The sequence below is a fragment of the Musca vetustissima genome, unplaced genomic scaffold, assembly GCF_032173495.1.
Source record: "Musca vetustissima isolate MV318-11 ecotype Yass unplaced genomic scaffold, APGP_CSIRO_Mvet_v1 utg47811, whole genome shotgun sequence".
In the NCBI taxonomy this organism is placed as follows: Eukaryota; Metazoa; Arthropoda; class Insecta; order Diptera; family Muscidae; genus Musca; species Musca vetustissima.
The window spans coordinates 73,858-96,381 of record NW_026879147.1 but is presented as its reverse complement, the minus strand read 5'-3'; the positions used below and the strand labels follow the sequence as shown (position 1 = coordinate 96,381).

Sequence of the window (22,524 nt, the reverse complement as noted above, 5' to 3'; positions counted from 1 at the left end):
ATTTGCATTATCTTAAATTAAATTTTCTCTCTTTTGCTCAAGAGACTCACAGCTTGACATTCACTATATTTATTATACGAAAATCCCTGTTCGCTACCTGAACACTCATCATTATTATAGCTGGTCAAAAGAAGTCATTCCCTTGGGGACAGTTCCGGCAGTTAGCTAGTTGGCTGAGCTTCGCAGACGCTATTGTTTTTTAGTCCACTAATTTCCTATCCATGATGTAAATTTTAAGAGAACTTCTCTCGTCTCTGTTTTAGCAAATATTTATAATTTTACAGATCTTCATTCTGGGCATATCACACCATTGCAGCACACCTCCAGTCTGCAATCACCTGGCTCAATTATGAAACTCTTCGTAATGTTTTATTCGTCGTCACAACCTTGCCGCAATATTTTCAGACTCGCCAAATTTATCGAAGGGCCAATAACATATGTTAAATATATAATTATAGTCCAGAATCTCTCTGAGTCAAAATATTTTTTTTTTTTTTGCTTCTCGAACGTTAACTGATACATCACTACGGAGATATGACAGCCTCACAACTTCAGTCTACAATCTTCATGCTCAAATATGTATCTTGTAATCTTTTTCAGAATCGTTGGGCATAAATCGCTCTTCTCATGAACTATTGCAGCTCAATTTCAGAGCGAGGTTGGTGTTGTCCGCATTGACCCTCATATGCCTAGGCAAAACGTTCTCAGAACTATCTGCAACGCTTTTAGGTTACATTTTTTGTCCATTGCTGTCCTCCAGACTACAGAAGCGTATGTTAGAATTGGTCTAATAACGCTCAAATAGATGCAGTGTATCATCTTAGGATTGAAACCCCATTTAGAGCCTCGTCTCGTCAACTCTTTGCGGTATGTGGTCTTTCCATTTAAGTTTCCTGTCTAGGATTACTTCCAGATACTTAACTTTATTTGATATGGCTATCAATTTGTTTTCTTTTCTCTGACCTATTTTTGTCTTTCTGGTGAAAACATATATCTACGTTTTGTAAGGATTTACTTTTAAGCCTGTAGGTTTAGCCTAATTGTAAGCGATGTTTAGCACCGTTTCAGCTTTTCTGCATTGTAAGTTAAGATTCTTTTCCCCTAAGAAGTATTATAACGTCATCAGACTGGTTCAAATCCTTCAACGATTAAGTTCCTTAAGAGTCCATTTATGGTGGTTACCACATGAGCGGTGACAAAATCCCTCACTGTGGTGTTCCCCGACCTACTTTGTCTCTGATTGTTTTGTCCTGTATGCTACAGTATAAACATGTATTCCTTAGGCTCCTTCAATGTCAATGCATACCCCTAAGGTATACATTTTCTTAGCGAATGTGTCCTTAATATGCTGTACCACCACATGTAAAGTGGTTTCCACTGATCACCCTTCGTTGGGTATACTGCTCTTTATCATGGTGTCGAGTATGAATGAATGGTTGTGAGTATGAATGAACTTATTGGCCTGTAAGATTTTGGTGTTGTACAGTTTGCCTTGCCGGGCTTGGGTATGAAGACTACCCTGACTCCCAGCCAGGCTTTCAGAGTGTATGCAAAACTTTTTATACCCTTCACCACACTGTGGTACAGTGTATTATGCCTTTGTGCATATGTTTGTAACAGGCAAAAGGAAACGAGATAGACACAGGGTTCCTTTTGAGAATAGAATCGGCATAGAATTACTTTCTAAGTCGATTTATGCATGTCCGTCCGTCCGTCTGTCTGTCCATGTTAAATTGTAAACAAAGTACAGGTCGCATTTATGATTCGAATTGGATGAAATTTGGCATAGGTCACTTATTCGCCCAAGGACGAACCCCATTGAAATTGGGAAAAATCGGTTCAGATTTAGATATAGCTCCCATATATAGTTTCGTCCGATTTCATGTAAATGGTGCACCAAAGTCCCTATATATCCTTCGATTTGTTTCGTGAAAATCGGTCCAGATATCTGTATAGCTCCCACATACAGTTTCGTCCGATATCATGTAAATAGTGCACCAAAGTCGCTATATATCTTTCGATTTGCACGAAATTTGGCATAACGTACTGAATTGAGCCTAGGGTGGTGTCTGCCTTATTTCGTGAAAATCGGTCCAGATTTAGCTCCCTTTTATTATAGATTGATTTTAAGTAATTGACGCACCAAGGAACCAATAGGAACAAAACGTTCTGAAATTAGTATAACCTAACCTGTGACAAGTTTGTTTGAAATCGCTTAATATTTGGATAGAGCTTCCATATATATGTTCGCCCGATTTCAAGTAAATTGGGCATCAAACTCCTCATGTTAGTCAGATTGACATCAAATTTTGCACAACGTACAAAATTGAGAATAGAATTACGTAGTTGTGTTTTCTATAAGTACAGACATAGCCCAACGGATGACCTATTTACATATGTTTGAAGTCGATTTATATACTTTATGGATAGATCTAAGTCGATTCACATTTAGATAAATATCACATATTTTATTTCATCCAATTTCATGTTAATAGTCCTGTTTAATATACCCATAGTGGTGAAGGGTATCATATAGTCGGCCCCGTCCGACTTTACTACTTTTCTTACTGCTTTATGTGTTAAAGAATGCGGCTAGATGTGGTGATAAATATACCGTTTCTTTTTGTAGTAAAGCGGAGAAGACGTTGTCCGGTTCTGTCGCTTTAAATGGAGAGAAGCTTTTTAAAGCGTCTAAGCCCATTGACAAAGGCTCCTCTGATCTTTCTCCCCTGCCTGACATCCATTGTCGATGTCTTCGGTGGGAAGTAAGCATTCCTTAGAAGCCTTAAAGTTTCCTTAATTTGTTTCTATAAGGTTAACCTCACCATCTACCATAGTTTCGGTTTGGGTGTAGGTTTTATAAACTTCTTGATTTTTGAATCAAGAATATACCTGTTCGCAGAACAAATTCCAAGAGTTGCGTTGCGTTTGACGGTTTATTTTATTGTATTATTTCCGTTTATCGTTGAAGTTGTCACAGAATGCTATGGATTATTTCCGGCATGCTCTGTTGTAAGGCCTTTGGACCTCATTTGCTTTATTCCGAATCTCACCCTGTCATCCAGGGGCAGATTTCCTTTTTCGAAGAGGACAAACTTTCTCGAAAGACTTTAAAATTATTTCTGTTAATTTGTTGACGTTCGTGTCTAGGCACTCATAATTGGATTGCCCTAACCTCTCCTTGATTAGTCTCCCGAACTTTATCTCCGCTATAATTATGTTTTTTCTTCACCTCAAATGAACACTAATCCGGATCGAAGGACCAATTAAATTAATTTATTTCAGTTCGTGAAGATAATTTTTATCCCAACAAGCAGAGTTTTCTCATCGTTGAGGCAAATTCTTTATCGGATATGTTTTTTCTTCTCCTCAAATGAACACTAATCCGAATCGAAGGACCAATTACATTTATTTATTTCAGTTAGAGAATATGATTTGTAGCCCATCAATTTACTCATCGTTGAGGCAAATTCTTCATCATTGCTTCGAAGATTGTTTTATTACATTCCTAGAAGTAATCGGTTATGAATTAAAAGTATTGCTTAAGAACTAAATATGATAATATAACTTAACCTAACCTATAGAAGCAAATTAAAAAATAAAATAACAAATAAGATGTCAGATAAATAATTAACATATCACTCACGTAAATTTAATTCACAATTACGTTTTATCAGAATTGCAATTAATCATTTCAGTTGAAACATTTTCAATTCCTCCCTTTAATATTTCATAATATTAAATAAAATGATAAATCTTGTCAATTTCATTATAATGGTCATGATAATTAAAGCAATGTTTAGAACAAACATGTTTTAATAAAACACGTCATTTCAATTGTCAATTCTATTGAATAAATGTCAATTTGAATGAAACTTTAAGAGTCAGAGTTTCAAGCGTCAAAGTCTATCTTCTGAAAATATGTTTGAATGTAAATTATAAGTCAAGATAATCACTTTAAAAATATATATTTTAATTATACCGTATAATTGTTATATTTTGCTTATAATATATTTCGTTAATATTTTTAATTCCATCACCTCCAAATTGCATCATTAAAATCTTTATGAGTTCATTCGAAAGATCAACGACCCAAAATTAAGCTAAATTATTAACACACTGCACCCATTTGCAAAACCCATAGACTATTAGAGAGAACGTCCACACACAGAAAAAATTGTCACGTGTATTTAAATATTTAATTTTTTGTTTCTTTATTTTAATTTTGCAATAAAAAGATCTTATTAAATTGTGAAATTTTCTTTATAGCGATGCTAATTTGCTTTGTAGCAATAAATTATTAAATTAGCTGACTCTACACAAAATATAAAAAATGTACAACGAGTATATATATATATATATATATATTTATATATATATATGTATATATATATATATTTTTTTTTGCGTCGGACTTATGCATTCTAAATTGATGTCAATAAACTGATAACCCATGTCTTGAAATAATAAAAAAAATAATCTCAAACGGTTAAAAATTATTTAATAAAAAACAATTAGCTTTCGCCTGAATTTGTTTTCATTTTTATAAATGAAACTCAAAGCAATTTCTAATCATTTCTTTCTTTTACTGTAGTCTCTGATTAGAAATTACATACGTTCCTAATATATAAATATTTTTTTGCATTTTCAGCTGATTTCCATTTAACAGAAGAAAGAACAAGAAAAACGTGAGCGTGAGCTAATCGAGATGTACAGCAGCCAGAATGAAGTTCAGACTTGTTACCAACGAGTAAAACACCAAACCGAAGGCTTTGATGCAGGCACATCTTCGTGTAGAGGTGAAGATGGAAACCTGGTGACAGATACAAACATGTTGAGGACCTGGAGGGATAATTTTGAAAAGCTTCTGGTATCAAATACAGACAACATGTTGAGGGCCTGGAGGGATCATTTTGAAAAGCTTCTGGTATCAAATAGTGGCGGTGAAGAAGATACCCCACATCCAATAAGAGATGGCGGTATACCACAAGATGAGGTCAGAGTAGCAATTATTCGGCTGAAGAACAGTAAAGCGGCAGGTGCCGATGTATTACCAGCCGAACTATTCAAGACCAGTGGTCAGACTCTGATCAAGAGCATGCACCAGCTTATTAGTACAATTTGGCTAGAAGAATGCATGCCAAATGATCGGACCCTCAGCATATTGTGTCCCGTGCACAAAAAAGGAGACAAGACGATATGTGCCAACTATAGAGGAATTCGTCTCCCTCCCATCCTATATAAAGTGCTATCCAGCGTGTTGTGTGAACGACGAAAGCCAAGAGTCAAAGACATTATTGGACCATACCAACGCGGCATCAGACCTGGCAAATCCACTATATACCAGATTTTCATACTGCGCCAAATCCTGGAAAAGACCCACGAAAAACATCGACACATTCCAACTTTATACCTCGGTACCGCCATGAACAAAACTATAATATAAGCTTTAAAATCCGAAGAAGAATAGTGCTGGCCAACAAATGCTACTATGGTCTGAGTAAGCAACTCAAAAGCAAGACCTCCTCTCGCCAGACCAAACTCACGCTCTACAAGACCCTGATATTACCAGTGCAGATGAGGCAGCTCTTGGAGTGTTTGAGAGAAAAAAAATCCCCGGAAGATATATGGGCCGATCTACGTTGACGTTGAATATGACCGTCGAATGAACCGTGAGCTCTACCATCTATTCTCGGACATCGACATAGTCAGACGTTTCAAGCTGCAGAGTCCACGTTGGCTTGGTTATGTTGTGATGAATGGATGAAGATATCCTAGCTCAAAAGGCATATAAAATCGAACCAAATGATGGTTTACACAGAAGGGGAAGACCACGAATCCGATGAAAAGATCAAGTGGAAGACAACATTGCCGAACATAATCTTTCAAATTAGATGAGATGCGCACAGATTGGAATCTGAATGTCGTGCCCGACTCCAAAATGAAAGATGTATTCGAATAGTTTTACGATAGTCCAGTTGGAAGTCATCTTAAAATAAATAAAACGGCGAAAAGTTAAAGGAGAGATTCTACGACATCATATGTCAAAAATCCATTGCCGAATGAACCAACGTCAAAAACGGCCAACACGGCTATTCCGTTCCCAATAAGCGACTCGAAGAACCTGTATGTCTTCACAATCATGGTTCAAGGTTCATTCCGATCAATGTAGCGCCCCTAAATCAGATGTCATGGTGTATTGATTTAATTGGGAACCGACGAACTAATGAATATGGCTCGTCCATTCACAATAAGCGAGTCCAAGAACCGGTATGTCTTCGTAATCATGGATTATTTCAGAAAAGGCCATATTTTTTATGTCATTCGAAATCAAAAATCCAGAATAATTGTGAAGGTGGACATAATAGAATTTGTCGCCATAGTATTCCGTCCGATCTAGGTAGAAATTTTGCGTTAGCGATTCAAAAGGAAATGTGTGACTTTGACGGAATCAAGAAAACCAAAACAACGCCTCTACATCTACAATCAGATGTCATGTTGGATCCATTTAATTGCACCCTGGAAGAAAATCTACGGAAAGTGGCAAAAAACGGGGATTTTGTATATTCCAAAATTACTACTGGCATATAGATCGGTCATGCCAGACCCAAGCTAAAGTTCTTTACGGAAATGAATTGAAAATATCTGGAGATTTTATATTCGGTGCAACCCAAATGACAAAGTGAATAATAATAATGACAGGGAAAACCTCTTCGGTAAAGTCTAAAAATGATTAGAAGGCAACTGGTACTATTGCTGAAGGAGGCACAATCTCAGGTCGAAGATAGAGGTGGTACATCTAAAGCGTTCGCTTTCCTATCAAACAGGAACTACACGATTTGAAGGAGTAGTTTCGGATTAAATAAAAACCCAAAATTATGTTTTAGGAAGCGGAACTTTTATACTACTCAAGTTAGCCTTTCAGAACCCGTTATACAAAATTGGGAAAATGTGACTAAAGTCTTAAAACTATCGAGAATGGGATGGTACCGTTCCATTGAACTTATATCCAAACATAAACTGACATTAATAATATCTGGTAGGAAGATTTGATACCCCATACGAATTTGAAAAATCTAATTAGAACGAATTTTGTGAAAAAACAAGCCCAAAACCCCTAATTTTGTTGAAACCCTTGCCCAAGCTGTCCAAAATACCGATCTTTGGTATGTAGCGTTCCCTAAAAGCTGGACCAATATTGATAAATTTTAGTAGGAAGACCTACTATCATACCATACCCCAAAATCACCAATTACAACCAATTAAGTAGAAACGTGTGTTCAAAGCCATCAAAATACCGAATATTGGGGGGTAACGTTATATGGGGGCTACCCCGAAACATCGGTCAATATATATAAATGACACATCTGATAGCCGAAGTGAATCCAAAATACAAATTCACAGATGATTCTGTTGAAAAAGTGTCTAAAACTCTAATTTACCGAAAATCGGAGGTACCGTTATATAGGGATCACAAAAAAAAAGAATCAAAAAAAGATCATCGGAAGATTTTATACCCAATGAGAACCAATCGTAGCAAATTATAGCCAATTCTAGTGGAAAACAGGCCAAAAATCTCCATAACACCGATATATGGGGATGTACCGTTAAACGGGGGCTATACCAAAACGTGGACCGCTATATACCATTTTCAATTCCAAACACCCAAAGAGTAGTCACAATGTATTTTCAAAATTTCAAAGCTCAATCTTGAATAATGGGATCTCTATCGTTGTTTTCGTCATACATGACTAAGTCGGTGTAGAATTTCATTCTGATAAAAAATAATAAGCGAAATGATTTCACCCGATCTGTTAAAATGCTTTCAGTTTTGAGTCAATCTTGTGAAAACGTAAACAAAAAAAGTTGGTTTGGGGGATTTTCTACCAAATTGATAATATTTGCTTCTTACACGATCTATTTATTCGGTCGGGGACGAGTCTTTCGAGGCGTTGCAAACGGAATGGGACAAATTTTAAATAATATCCCTACTACATTCAACCATTGCCTTGTGTAAACCACACCATTCAGCAGTGTAGTGTATAGACAGCTATAACGGCGTCACCACAGTTGATGTGTTCGCATTTGACATTCTTAATGACGCCGTTGCGTTTTTAATTTCAGTGCGGCACGGTTCTTTGATTAACAGCGAAAATACTTTTTTCTGCGGGTGATTAATTGCAAATTTTAAGAAAGAATTGCATAAAAATTTGTGCAGAAAAGAATTAAAAAAGTAGCTTGGGGGCAAAGCTAAACGTGTCGTATATTAAAGATTTAATAAAAAATAATCTCGCATTAAATTTAATTCACTAAAAGTGAGTGTTTGCGACCACAACGAAGACGGCGACGACCCCCATATTTATCTAACGCCTCATTACAAAAAGAAAAGGGCGGAATTGCGACGGGAGGGTAGAAGAAGAATACAAGGTTTAGTGTGCAAAAATTGAAAAGAAATTCATAACTCCCCATATTTGTGTGCAAATTTTTGTATTATTAATGAAACATTTCGTGTGTTGTGTGACCAAATATTAAATTGAAATATTCCTTTAACGCAGAAAAATGGAGGCACTCATACCGGTGATCAATAAGCTGCAAGATGTATTCAATACAGTGGGCTCGGATTCAATACAACTGCCACAAATTGTGGTCTTGGGCAGTCAGGTAAGCACAGTCATTTGTCCGTCGTCAATGCAAGCAAGAAAAAACAAGCTACAACAAATATTCTAGCTGTGTGTTCGTGTTACCACTAGTAGATATGTCATCAAGATTTTTTCACTCAAATCTACAAAAAATATGAATATTATTTTAGGGTAGCGTGTTGTAGAAAATGCACTTAAGAAATTATATAATTTCTTGCTATGAAAATGGAAACCGGCACATGTTTTTCCTTCAAATTCCCTTACAAACAACACTGAATTCCATTGGTTATTAAGTTTACATTAACACCTAACCGAGTTGTTGGAGGGGGCCTCTTTCTTATTGGAAGATGTTTATGTAATCCATTGATGACAATATTGTTGTTTTGTTTGCGTTTGTTATTTTTTTCGACCAGGCCATACCAAAGAAAAAACATACGGAGAAAATCAATAATTCGCCTGCCTAGCTGCTGTCACTACCGCTTCTGGCAAAAGCCGAAAAAACTCAAATGTATACATTTCTTTTTATTGTGCTATTGTACCTTAAGAATGCATTCGTGTGTGTGTGGAGCAGCCAGCAGGGTATATGCGATATGGTCAAAGTGTAATCAACCTAGTATTATTTCGATGCGCGCTGATTTCTTTTATTTACATATGTTTCTATTTTAATTGTACCACTTGTGTGTGTAATTCTTTTTTTGGGGGAATACTTTGACCTGTCTAGTGCCGGTATTTTGGTTGTTTTCTTCATCTAATAGTAAGTTTTTTTTTATATTCTTGTTCGTTTTGTTGTCATCTGTTCTAGGAAACAAATTCATGAGGTATATGACTTATTGCAGATTTTCGTATACCTTTATTTTGGGATGAGGATAGTATATTTAGCCGGCTATGAGAATATTTTCCATTTATTTCATAAACGAGAACCTAGCCCAAAGTGCCAAAAGCTTAAAATTAACAGTATATCACTTAATTATATCATAAACAACAGTACATGTACTACTCCCAAAAAATATCTATATGAGTTTACATCCATATGTCCAAATGTCGAAATATATTCTTCATCCCAAATGCGCTTCGGGTTGCATGAAAACGAGTTAATAAATCAAGTGACTGAAAATGTATTCAGACCAGTCTGAGGAGTGCTTTTCGGAGCTCCACATTGCTGCCGATCTTTGCACAATGCTTATGTTTTTACGTTGACAAACCTCCTATAGCATTATCTCTACTGCATTGATTATCCTGATTTTCAGCATCATTTCAATCCAGCAGGGTGGGGATTTTCCTGTTTTAATGAGAGCTATGTGGATATATACTACTGTGTCCAGCTACTTCATGCATAGCAGTGTCTATATACTTGCCTTTAATGAAGGCGTGCTGTGATTTTCTGATTATATTCAAGTCCAGTGATTTCCTGATCTCAAGATCTAATAACCTTTCCATTGGAAGAAAGGCTAAAGTGTTTCTATGTTTTCCTGCCTTGGGAATGAAGCTCACCTTTACTTCTCTCCACAGACTTGGTATGAATGATAACTTCAGACAGGCCCTGAAAATCTCTCTCCCTCCCATACTAGTTTTAGATAGCCTTAAGGTATTCTATGATAACTTCATTTGTCATGGACTGAGGTGGAATTCTGATGCAGCAACTGTTCATCCGTACCCAAGACTCTGCTCGACTCTGCTTGAAAAAAATCTCTATAAGTGTCCCAATATGTACGAAGTTATTTGCTTTGTTATATAGGGGAGACTGGGGCACCTTTGGCACTTTTTTTTAGAGCTCTATATCTCAGTACTTATTCAACATATATAACAACTTTATGGCTGATTATTGTCCTCGGACACTTAATTATAAAAATTGTATCAAAAAGATATAAAAAAATAGTATTACTTAAAAAATTTTACAGTTTTGTAAAAAAAGTCAAATTCGCCGAATGTGCCCCAACCAGGGGTAGCTTCGGCATTTGATGGGACACATTCGGCACCATAGTCATAGCCGGGTAATTGTCATCGCTATCAGTCTGGTTGAAATTCTGATCCTCAAAAGGCTCTATTTGGCTTTAATACGCCACACAATGTTTGAATTATAGGACTTTATTTTCAAGCGGCGGACGTTTACATCTCAAGTTCGCACACGTCAATACAAGCACGTTTGATCTTATATATACAATTTCGAGCCATATTAAAGGATTAGTTTTAAAGACAAACTCAAAAACATTTTAAGGAAATAATATTGCACAATCTGTATATGGCCGAATGTGCCCCACTTTAAAATGCCGAACGTACCCCGAACGAACTTTTTATAGTTTTTTTTTTCATTTTTTCGATCAGTTTTGTAAAAACATTATATTTTTAAATATTTCTATAATAATACACATCGTAGTTAACCACTTTTTAATAATATTGTCTTAAAAATTTAAAAAGTTTTATAGACGAAATACTTACTTAAATGGAATTGAAATATTACAGAAACATCTATAAAAATACAAAAACCCATATATCTAAATAAGCTTATTAGCTAGAAATTTCAAACTTTGTGTCAGTTATTTATTTCGATATTCGATACATATGTATGGAAACTAGTGATGTCCGGTGAGAGCTTCATATCGAAAACCCGATTGCCGAAGGTGCCCCAGTCTCCCCTAATTTCCTCGTGTATCTTCGTAGACACACAAGGCCCGTTGTCCACCAAACCGGCATGTCCTTGAAAATAAATTTAAATTTATCACACAATATTTATTTTTACGTTTTCCAATACTGTGTTTTTGAAGGAGTTAAATTTAAATTTGAATGCTAGTGAGAAGAGGGTTTGGCCCCAGTGTGGGAAAAGAACATCTAAAATGCATCTAGACCAAATTTGTCACTATCCATCATCACTAATATCTTCCGGGAGTAGTATATTCTTTATCCACCGCAAATTCAATCATGCCACTTTTTACTTCCAGGACGTGAGAAGTCAATTTATGACTTGACATTTCTGTTGATGCTAGGCGTATACCCACCGTACATAAAATTATAAAAGCTCTATCTTAAACTACATATAAGTTTATCGGTATTTCTATCATTATTATACAGTCTCAGTCTAAATTTCATTCCTTTGCGACACACAGTGGATCCTTGCAATAATCTCCAAATAATGCACTTCGAATTCCAATCTCCCTGAGAAACCAGACAGTTCCTGCTGGCATGCTGTATGTTGTGTTTCCACCATCACACATTTATGGCTGATCCACCTACACGAGACATTTGTCAAGACTTTAGTTGCGGTTCTGCGGTTCTATATTTTGAGCCCGGGCAATATTTAGCGATATTTGCACCCTCTTGACGATTTGTTGGTCAACAGCTCCACATTTAACCCTGGAATATTTTCCAAATTTTATTTTCCCCTGGTGAATATTTACGCCATAAAATGCAAATTTTGTCACTTTAGTTTTTGGTTAATTTGACCCTTGGTCGTTCTATGTATTTGGTCAGATCCCCTTTACCGTGTATGGTATGGGATGTTCTGCATACTATATTCCGCAAAAAGGGAATACTTCCTTCAAAGCCAGATATTCTAATTGTATTTAAATATTTTATGTTGCATTGTTAATACAAGTTTATAGTTTATTTACATAATTTTAATCATACTGTTTATATTACACCTTGCGATTTATTTATTTATTTCAAAAATTCATATATGATACAAAAGCCACATAGGCCACTTAAATGCATCTTCGTACAACAAAAAACCTGAATTAACAGTGATAAGATAAATTAATCAGTAATTTACACAATATTCTTATAAACAATTTTTTATATACAATTCTACATTACGTTGGCTCCCCAGCCATAAATAATATAATAATATAATATACAACAATTGCTTGACTAATGCTTAATTTTGTTGCAATTTTGTAATTTAACTTTAATATATCGACGCCTCCGAACCATAGTATGCTTCCATTCTTTGAGAGCTTCTACTGAAAAACTTACCTTTCAGACATAGCATACTATGGTTTGGAGGCGTCGATATGGGCACTTCAGCAGGAGTACTATCAGTGGTATAAAAAATTAAGAGCATCCAGTTTTTAACTTTTGAGATAAAAGCCACAAAAGAGCGTTCACTCACGCGACTTCAAATATACATGTCTTTAGACATCACTGCTAATAATGGGAAAACTCTGCGAATTGTTTGAATATTTTGAACTTTTTATATTATTATTCACATGAATATACTTTACATGAATAATCTGGGCATTTATAGTCATTAAATTAGTATTTATGCTAAGAACAAGAAGAAAAAATGACAAACGCGGTATTTCTTTGTATTTTTTGCCTTTATGTATGTAAGCACAATTAACGAAACAAATTCTTCGACTTTGGTTTACCTTTTTGCGGAAGTGTCCATATCAGATGACACGTTGAAATGTAATAATAACTACTATGGAAGATTCTGAATCAATTGGCAATAAAACTCTGCCTTTTTTTGCTATAGAACGACCTTTTGCTATTCAAAATTTGTCTGCGAAGATGGGAAAAGGGGGGCTAGAAAATATAAAAGAAAACAAGAATTTTCTTACTGTTTTTCATAATAATAATAATAATGATTTAAAAATAATATATTATGACAATATGGAAATGTGGTTATATTTATTTTATTTATTCATATTTTAATATTCAAGATTGTTCTCTTCATAATCGTCAGCGTTGTTAACCACAAATCGTTGACACAATACACTCAGCATGTTAAAATTGACAAATATTAATTTTATTTCATTGTTAATAAATACTAAGAAATAATGTCACTAAATGGCAAAGATATATAAAAAGGATTCCTATCAAAAAAAAATTTAAATTTATATTCCTTTCAAACACGTTTTTTTTTTTTTTTTTTTTTTTGAAATCAATAATTTTTTTTATCTATTGCGCTAAATGAATCAATCAATTTTTATTATTACCTCGCGCGCATACCCTTAGCTACAAATATAACAATTGTTGTGCACAGCAAATCTAGAACTCATTGTTGATGTGGATTAGTGGTTTATATCAGAAAAAAAAACGACAAGCATTTTTCAGATCGATGACAATATACGACGACTGTTGTTGTTGTTATCGCCCGAAAATAAAAGCCGGTGACGACATAAAAAATGCGCCAAGCATTGACACAATTTCTAATGTGCTTTTTGGGAATGATAAAAACGAATAAATAAAAAAGAAAAATAATTAACATGGCTAACAGGTGGGTGAAGCAAAAAAAAAAAACATAACAGACACAGGGAAGGAAGGTAAACACAATTAATGAATATCATAATTACGTTAACCAATTTAATATCTAAAGAACAAAAATTAGACATTTTGGAATTCGGGATTAGATTTAAAAATTTATTTTTTTCTTGAATTTCTATTTATTTTATGCATGGAAATTCTATAAAGTAGTCAAAACAAACTAGTATTCTCCATATGAAGAGTAATCATATATCACTACATAGCCCAACGTTGATCACTATTTCGAAAATGGAGAACTCATTGCAGTTAAAATGTGAAGAATGTATCATAAAAAACAGGCTTTTAACAATAATTTTAAATGCAGAAATTTTTGAAAATCTGTTCGGTTTTAAGTTGATTGGATTGGACGATTGCTAAACAAACAATACCATTTACAGGTCTTTTATATACAAAATCATTTTCAAACACTTTTATACGTAGCTATATTTTACAGGGCTTCTGTAAACAGAATACCTTTAATTGGACAAAAGTACATCTAAAAATCTTTTGTAAACTATTTTTTTTTTTTTGTCAAAATGCAGAATTTATATAAACTTATTCCCATTTCCCTCCTTCTCTCTTTCCAGAGTTCTGGTAAAAGTTCAGTACTAGAAAGTCTTGTTGGGCGGTCATTTCTACCACGAGGTACTGGCATTGTGACAAGAAGGCCTTTGGTTCTACAATTAATACATTGTCCATTGGCGGATCGTAATCATCGATCTGCTGAAAATGGTAAGCAAAAAAATAGATATATAATATTATAAAGAATCAGTTAATCAAATCTCCTTTTTCCCCCTCCCCTAGGCACACTCAACTGTGAAGAATGGGGCAAATTTTTACACACCAAAAAGATATTTACTGATTTCAATCAAATTCGTCAAGAAATTGAAGAAGAAACCGAACGTGTAGCTGGCTCTAACAAAGGCATTTGTCCCGAACCAATAAATTTGAAAATTTTCTCCACGCGAGTGGTAAATCTAACCTTAGTGGATTTACCCGGCATTACAAAAGTCCCCGTCGGCGATCAACCCGAAGATATTGAACAACAAATTAAAGATTTACTCCTGAAATATATTGAAAATCCCAATTCCATAATACTGGCTGTGACGGCAGCCAACACAGATATGGCCACCAGTGAAGCTTTAAAATTAGCCAAAGATGTTGATCCCGATGGACGACGTACATTGGCTGTAGTCACAAAATTAGATCTTATGGATGCTGGCACAGATGCCATTGATATACTGTGTGGTCGCGTTATACCCGTCAAATTGGGTATTATCGGTGTTATCAATCGTTCACAGCAGGACATAAAAGACAACAAAGACATTGAGGAACAACTCAAAGATGAGGCGGCATTTCTGCAGCGTAAATATCCAACATTGGCCACGCGTAATGGTACACCGTATTTGGCAAAGACCCTCAATCGTTTACTAATGCATCACATACGAGACTGTTTGCCGGATTTGAAAACCCGTGTCAATGTTATGTCTTCACAATTCCAATCGTTGCTGAATTCATATGGTGAAGATGTGAAGGATAAAAGTCAAACTCTGCTGCAAATTATTACGAAATTTGCCAGTGCCTATTGTTCGACCATTGATGGTACAGCACGCAACATTGAAACGACAGAATTGTGTGGTGGTGCACGAATTTGTTATATTTTCCATGAGACTTTTGGACGCACACTTGATTCCATTCATCCCTTAGCTGGTCTAACTAAAATGGATATTTTAACGGCTATACGAAATGCAACTGGTCCGAGACCAGCGTTGTTTGTACCCGAAGTATCATTTGAATTGCTAGTCAAACGTCAAATTCGTCGATTGGAGGAGCCATCGTTGCGTTGTGTCGAATTGATACACGAAGAAATGCAACGAATTGTCCAGCATTGTGGCAATGAAGTGCAACAGGAAATGTTGAGGTAAGAAAAGTTTTATTTACTTATACCATGATATGAACAGGGTGTTTCTCTGAACCTCTCTATAGCCTTTCCACGACGGTAATCCTATGAAGAGTTTTCTATAAAGAATCTCCATAAAGAGTCTAGTATCTCATAAATCTGTGAATGATATAAAAGTATTCAACGTATTGTTACTGGCGTTCCAGTTAAAAATAGTTATTATGTGTGGATTTTTTATTTATGAAATCCTAAAAACTGACTCTAAATAAGAATCGAAGGGAAAATACTTCTATCAGAGAAATATTAAGGAGTGTATTCAATTTCCATAGGTCGGTGGAAGATGTTGTATTATGTATGTCTAGTCTGTATAAAACATTTTTGGAGGTAGAGTCAGCTATTTACCCTAAGAAGGCCTCTGGAAAATGTTCTAACTAGAATTATCTAGAAGCCCTCTAGATGGCATCCTCCAATTCATATACAACCACTATAAAGTCTTCAATGCACAGAAGGTCTATGAAGATTCTCCATAATAATAAGATCAATGAACGATCTCAGATTTAATAGGTAACCCGGAAAGATTTTTGTCTAAAGTCCTATAAAAGCTTTTCAATTGAAGTCTTTCCAAAGCTCCTTGATTTATAAAATTCTGCATGATTTTATGTCTACAAAATAACCCTGAAACGGACTAAGGTCTCTCAGGGTTGTCTACAAAATAACCCTGAAACGGACTAAGGTCTTTCATCTAGAGAATATTTCTAAAGGACCATCTCCAAAGGAAAATTGTTACAATTCTGAAAAAAATCTCTCTTTAAAATCATCTAGACATCCATAGTTTTTTCCTATTCACATATCGCCATTATATGTTTTTCAACCCATAGAGGATCTTTAAAATCGTTTAATTCCCATACGACAAAAGAAAATCGCTCCCACATAAATGGTTCTTCTGAAAGCTTGTATATCTGAAGTTTTATGAAAGCTCTTTTATATATACAGTGAGTGTAATAAGTATTTTGCCTCAATGCAAATTTGACAAATTTCTAATATATACGCTTAAAGCCAGCATACTAAAGATGTAAAATGAATTATGTATGATGGGATATGTTTGTGGACATATTTAGATCTTATTTCTGCAAGAATTACTGCGAAAGACCTATTGGTCTCGAAGATATCGGCCAAAATCTATACCATCCCAAAAATGATTATCACAAAAAAGTATTTTGCTTTTTATTATCATTTTTGGAAAAATCATTATATATCACACGCTTTGTCTTTTTATAGTTACCATTGCGGGTAACCACATACTAAAAGCGATTTGGCGACGATTCCAATAAACCACTGCATTTTTTTCGCGAATATTTTCTCACATTTACGTTCAATACATTCTCCAGCAATTTTTTATTTAATATATGGTAATTTCTCGTCCTAATCTCAAAATGAGAGTATTAGATATGGTCGTCGCGGCTTCAAAACATCCCAAATAACTTTAGAATAATAAAAAGGAGGTTTTGCAAAATATATCGCGAGGACAGGGCCCTAAAAACTATTAAAACCAAAATCCGACAAACAAATTATTAAAAAAAATATCGCGAAATCCCATTTTTCAGACTTTGAAAACTTTATGGTCCATTAATATTGATCTAGGAACCAATATATGCGATGAAAATAGCAATAAGAAGGTCAGATTCTAAGATATGAACGGTTTTGTGGCAATAGAAATACAGCAAATTTCGAAAATAAATAGATCGACCAGTTTATTCACTGATGCATTTTATTCGCAACTGATTGTGTTAAATGGATGTAAAATATTGACTGCGTATTCGTCACCAGCTACCACAGTTTTTTAAAACGCAATACTATTTGACGAAGAATGATGTTTTCTCCCAACTTCATGTAATGCTTGTAGTTTCTGTTGTTTTAGAACTGTTCATTTCATTGAATCTGACCTTCTTATTGCTATTTTCATGGCATATATTGGTTCCTAGATCAATATTAATGGACCATAAAGTTTTCAAAGTCTGAAAAATGGGATTTCGCGATATTTTTTTTAATAATTTGTTTGTCGGATTTTGGTTTTAATAGTTTTTAGGGCCCTGTCCTCGCGATATATTTTGCAAAACCTCCTTTTTATTATTCTAAAGTTATTTGGGATGTTTTGAAGCCGCGACGACCATATCTAATACTCTCATTTTGAGATTAGGACGAGAAATTACCATATATTAAATAAAAAATTGCTGGAGAATGTATTGAACGTAAATGTGAGAAAATATTCGCGAAAAAAATGCAGTGGTTTATTGGAATCGTCGCCAAATCGCTTTTAGTATGTGGTTACCCGCAATGGTAACTATAAAAAGACAAAGCGTGTGATATATAATGATTTTTTCAAAAATGATAATAAAAAGCAAAATACTTTTTTGTGATAATCATTTTTGGGATGGTATAGATTTTGGCCGATATCTTCGAGACCAATAGGTCTTTCGCAGTGATTCTTGCAGAAATAAGATCTAAATATGTCCACAAACATATCCCATCATACATAATTCATATAACATCTTTTGTATGCTGGCTTTAAGCGTATATATTAGAATTTTGTAAAATTTTTATTGAGGCAAAATACTTATTACACTCACTGTAAGTAAAAAAAAAAATATCTGTAAAGATTTCAATCCACCTAACTCGGAAAGCTTTTATATTGGCGAACAAAACCGGAACGCACTTCTAAGCTAAATATGTATGTAGACTTTTGAGGGCGTTCTCCTATCTACAAATGATCTACAGAACTTTTTAAACCTGCAGAAGAAGACTGAAAGTTTTTAGATATTCAGAAGACAAGTTTTGACAACTATTTTATTTACAGAATGTACTTTAGGATCTTAATAAATTTGGGCAGGATTTCTTTTGGTGGTAATAATTTAAATATGTAAAAGCTTTCTTTTGGACAAAATATATCTCAATGACTTTTAATTCATAAAAAAATATTATAGATTTTCGATGTGCAAAAAACTTTCATATTTATCAACAACTTTTTACAATGGAAGACATCTAACAAATTTAAACAAGGTTCATTTTCTTATTTCTGTATAAGAAATCAATTGAATATTTTCAATTTATGAAGGACCAGTGGAAGGTCTTTTAAACCTTTCAAAGAACTACTAACGTAAAACTTGGTAGAACGTATAAAGTTAAGCTTTGTATAAAGTTAATGGTATTTATGGTGTACCTGTAAGAGCTTTTTTCACCAATGAAAGCTTCTATCTGTAAAGAGCTTCTAAAAGATCTTCTATATATAGAACTCATTGAAAGCTATTTTATTCCTGGGGGGATTTTTGAATGTTTCTAAAATATCTTCTATATACAGAAGACCTTATTGAAAGCTCTTTTATTCTTTTATTTGAATGAGTTTTCTATCCACAGAAAGATACTTTGAAAGCTAAAGACTACTTTGAAAGCTTTTTAATTCATGGAGGATTTTTCAAATTTTTTCTACAGAAATAAAAAATAAATTGTGGTAGACCTGTGGAAGATTCTTTATGAAATATCTTTCATCTAAAGAAGATAAAGCTTCTGAAAGCTTTTATATCAACTGAGCTTATATGTATAAAAAACTCTTAAGAAGAAATCTATGAAGAAATCCCTGGAAGTATATTCGATATTATTTTTGAGATTTCTTTATATGTACAAAAATACATCTGAAAGCTTGTTTTTGTATAAAAACAAATTAGAGAGATATTCTAAGTAGGGAAAATACCTCTTAAAGCTCTTATATTAATATATGACCTATAAAAAAATGACTTTTAAAAGCTTTTCAATGTGCCGAAGCTCTTTGAAAGATATTCTCTTTATCATTCTGGGAACACTTTCTATGAACAAAAATGTCTTTGGAAGCTTTTTTTGTGTAAGAAAAATCTCAAATGGATCTTCTGTGTATGGACGATACATCTCCAAGTAATCTAATTATTGAAATCCACTGAGAGGTATTATTAGTACCAAAAGTCCTTTAAAAGATTTTCTTGAGGATCTTCGAAAGATCACCCCTAAAAGCTTTTTAAAATTTGTTTTTCTTATCTACTGTTTTTTACAGATTCCCCAAACTACATGAGAAAATCGTTGATGTAGTAACACAGCTATTGCGCCGCCGTCTACCGGCCACAAATGTTATGGTGGAAAATCTAGTGGCCATTGAATTGGCCTATATCAACACAAAACATCCTGATTTTCATAAGGATGCTGCCTTGGTGCCAAGTCTATTGAAAACTGATAATATTATGGATCCATATGGGCAGCAGCAACAACAGTTGGCGCGACGTTCAAATACACCAAGGACAACAAATTCATCGCCACAGGTAATGGCTGTGCAAAATTTGCAAAAACAACAGCAGCAACAACAGCAAAAGCAACAACAGGAGCAAGATCAACATCATAATGATGTTGGAGAACAGGTGAGTAGAAATTCATAGTTTTAAAATTCTATGTTATTTTAAATGCGTTTGTTCTTTTCCCGTTTAGAACCACATTGGTGAAAATAACTGGTTATCGAATATTTTGCCACCAGCACCCAATGCCACCCAAAGCATGGAAAACTCCAATCACAATACTCCGCTACACAATTCTCTGATGAGTCCGGTAAAACCAGTAAATCTATTACCCGATGTGCCTGCCAATCAGGGCTCCAGGCGTTTAACCGATAAGGAACAAAAGGATTGTGATGTTATTGGTAGGTCCACACGAAAAGGCAACTGATTGTAATTATATTCTTATACTGATCTTTTTTTCCTTGCTCATCCTTTCAGAACGTCTAATCAAATCCTATTTCTATATTGTACGCAAATCTATCCAGGATTCAGTACCAAAGGCCGTTATGCATTTTCTAGTTAATTATGTTAAGGATAATTTACAAAGTGAATTGGTAACACATTTATATAAATCGGATGCCGTCGACACATTGTTAAATGAATCGGATCACATTGCGATACGTAGACGAGAAGCTGCCGATATGTTGAAGGTGTGTACCCCTTTACGAAAAATTATATGAAGAACAATCATTATTATTAACCCCCATAATATTTTTTTATTTTTTTCGAAAGGCTTTAACAAATGCTAATCATATTATTAGTGAAATTCGTGAGACCCATATGTGGTAGATGGATGAATGGATGGACAGACAGCAGACAAAATGTTGCTATTACCCGCATTAAAATTTGAGATGCAACATCAGCAGCAGCACCACCACAACAGCACTCACAACCAACATACAGCATTATTCATCATCTCTCTCTCTTCTGCTAATAAAAAGGAAAATAAAAATCAAAATTCTCCGCTATCCACCACACCCACTATCACACATATAATTGTTCGCGTTTTGAAATAGCATATTTCGATATATATACTTCGTGGGAGAAACAAATAAGGACTCAACGCTTATCCTCCCCGCCCTATTTCAGTACTTGTGTGTCGACACGTTAGTAATAAAAGAATACAAAAAAAAAATAAAATAAATAAATTGTTAACCATTGTCGTCTTCTCGCAATTATTACACCCTCACACACACATACATTTTGTTATTCCATCTTCCTTTCTCCTCTTTTTTGTATGTTTTATTTTATTTATTTATAAAGAAAATAATATTTGCAGTTCATTTCATATCAATTTTATTTTGAACAAACAAAAAAAAAAAAAAACGATTTCAAATAGAATGTCGTCATCGTCAATATGGTTTTTATGATTTTCTTTCAAAGATCAGGATCAAATAGATCATCAGACAATAGGCATGTGTTTCTCAATGGGTACTTGTGCAAGCTATTGGAGTGTTTACGACAAAAATTTTCCGTAAGATATATGGGCCGATCTGTGTCGACGGTGAATATCGCCGTCGAATGAACCATGAGCTATACCAACTATTCTCGGACATCGACATAATCAGACGGATCGAGCTGCAGCGACTATGCTATGCTATGTTGTGAGAATGGATGAGTATACCCGCACTCAGAAGGCATATGAAAGGGAGCCAAGTGATGCTTCACGCAGAAGGGAAAGACCACGAATCCAATGGAAATATCAAGTAGAAGACAACATCTTGGAACAGGGCCTTTCAAATTCGATGAGATGCGCACAAGGCCAATGCCCTTGGAAATCTTTTCTAAGCTCGGCTTATGAAACAGCCGTTCTATCACAAGCCAGCTAAGTAAGTAGGCTGACAAGAATGTCAATATGTTTGAATCGAACAGACAGATTTCTCTTACATCGTAAGAAGCAACGACACTTGAGACTCAAAAACCAGTGTAAAAACGCCCAATATTCCGATGCCAAAAAATTTACAAATAAGTTCTGCCGCAACTCATGTCCACCCGCCATAGATATAGAACAAGACCAGAAGAGCCACCTTAAGGAAAGTCTGGAAACTCCAACGCGAGTCGAATTCATGCTCCTTCACACTAACCGAAATTGAAGATACAATTTCCAAGGCAAAATCAAAAGTCCATGGTCCAGATGGTATATCTATGCTAATGTTAAAAAACCTCGGTCTCATAGCCCTGAGATATCCTGCGCAACTTCTAAATCTTTTGGTTAACCTGGTGGTAATACCAGAAATTTGGAAAGTTTCCCGAATTATCCCACTTCCAAAACCAGAACAACTGGCTGATTCAGGGGAATCACATCGAACGATCTTCGATTTCTTATATATCGCCAAGAGCAACGACCCTTGGGCCTCAAAAATTGCCATAAGCTTTAATAACGACTAATATTCCGATA

The 22,524-nt window shown here is 34.8% G+C and overlaps 1 protein-coding gene across 1 annotated transcript; it reads left to right on the top strand.

The window, feature by feature from the left end:
- Nucleotides 1-8,527: 8,527 nt before the first annotated feature.
- LOC133323945 (dynamin-1-like protein) lies at nucleotides 8,528-20,924 on the top strand. The gene is made up of 7 exons (XM_061532845.1): nucleotides 8,528-8,661; nucleotides 14,465-14,609; nucleotides 14,682-15,798; nucleotides 19,856-20,213; nucleotides 20,281-20,488; nucleotides 20,565-20,776; nucleotides 20,859-20,924. Exons 1-7 carry the CDS (start codon nucleotides 8,560-8,562, stop codon nucleotides 20,913-20,915), a joined length of 2,199 nt encoding a protein of 732 aa, XP_061388829.1. The 5' UTR covers nucleotides 8,528-8,559; the 3' UTR covers nucleotides 20,916-20,924.
- Nucleotides 20,925-22,524: the final 1,600 nt, after the last annotated feature.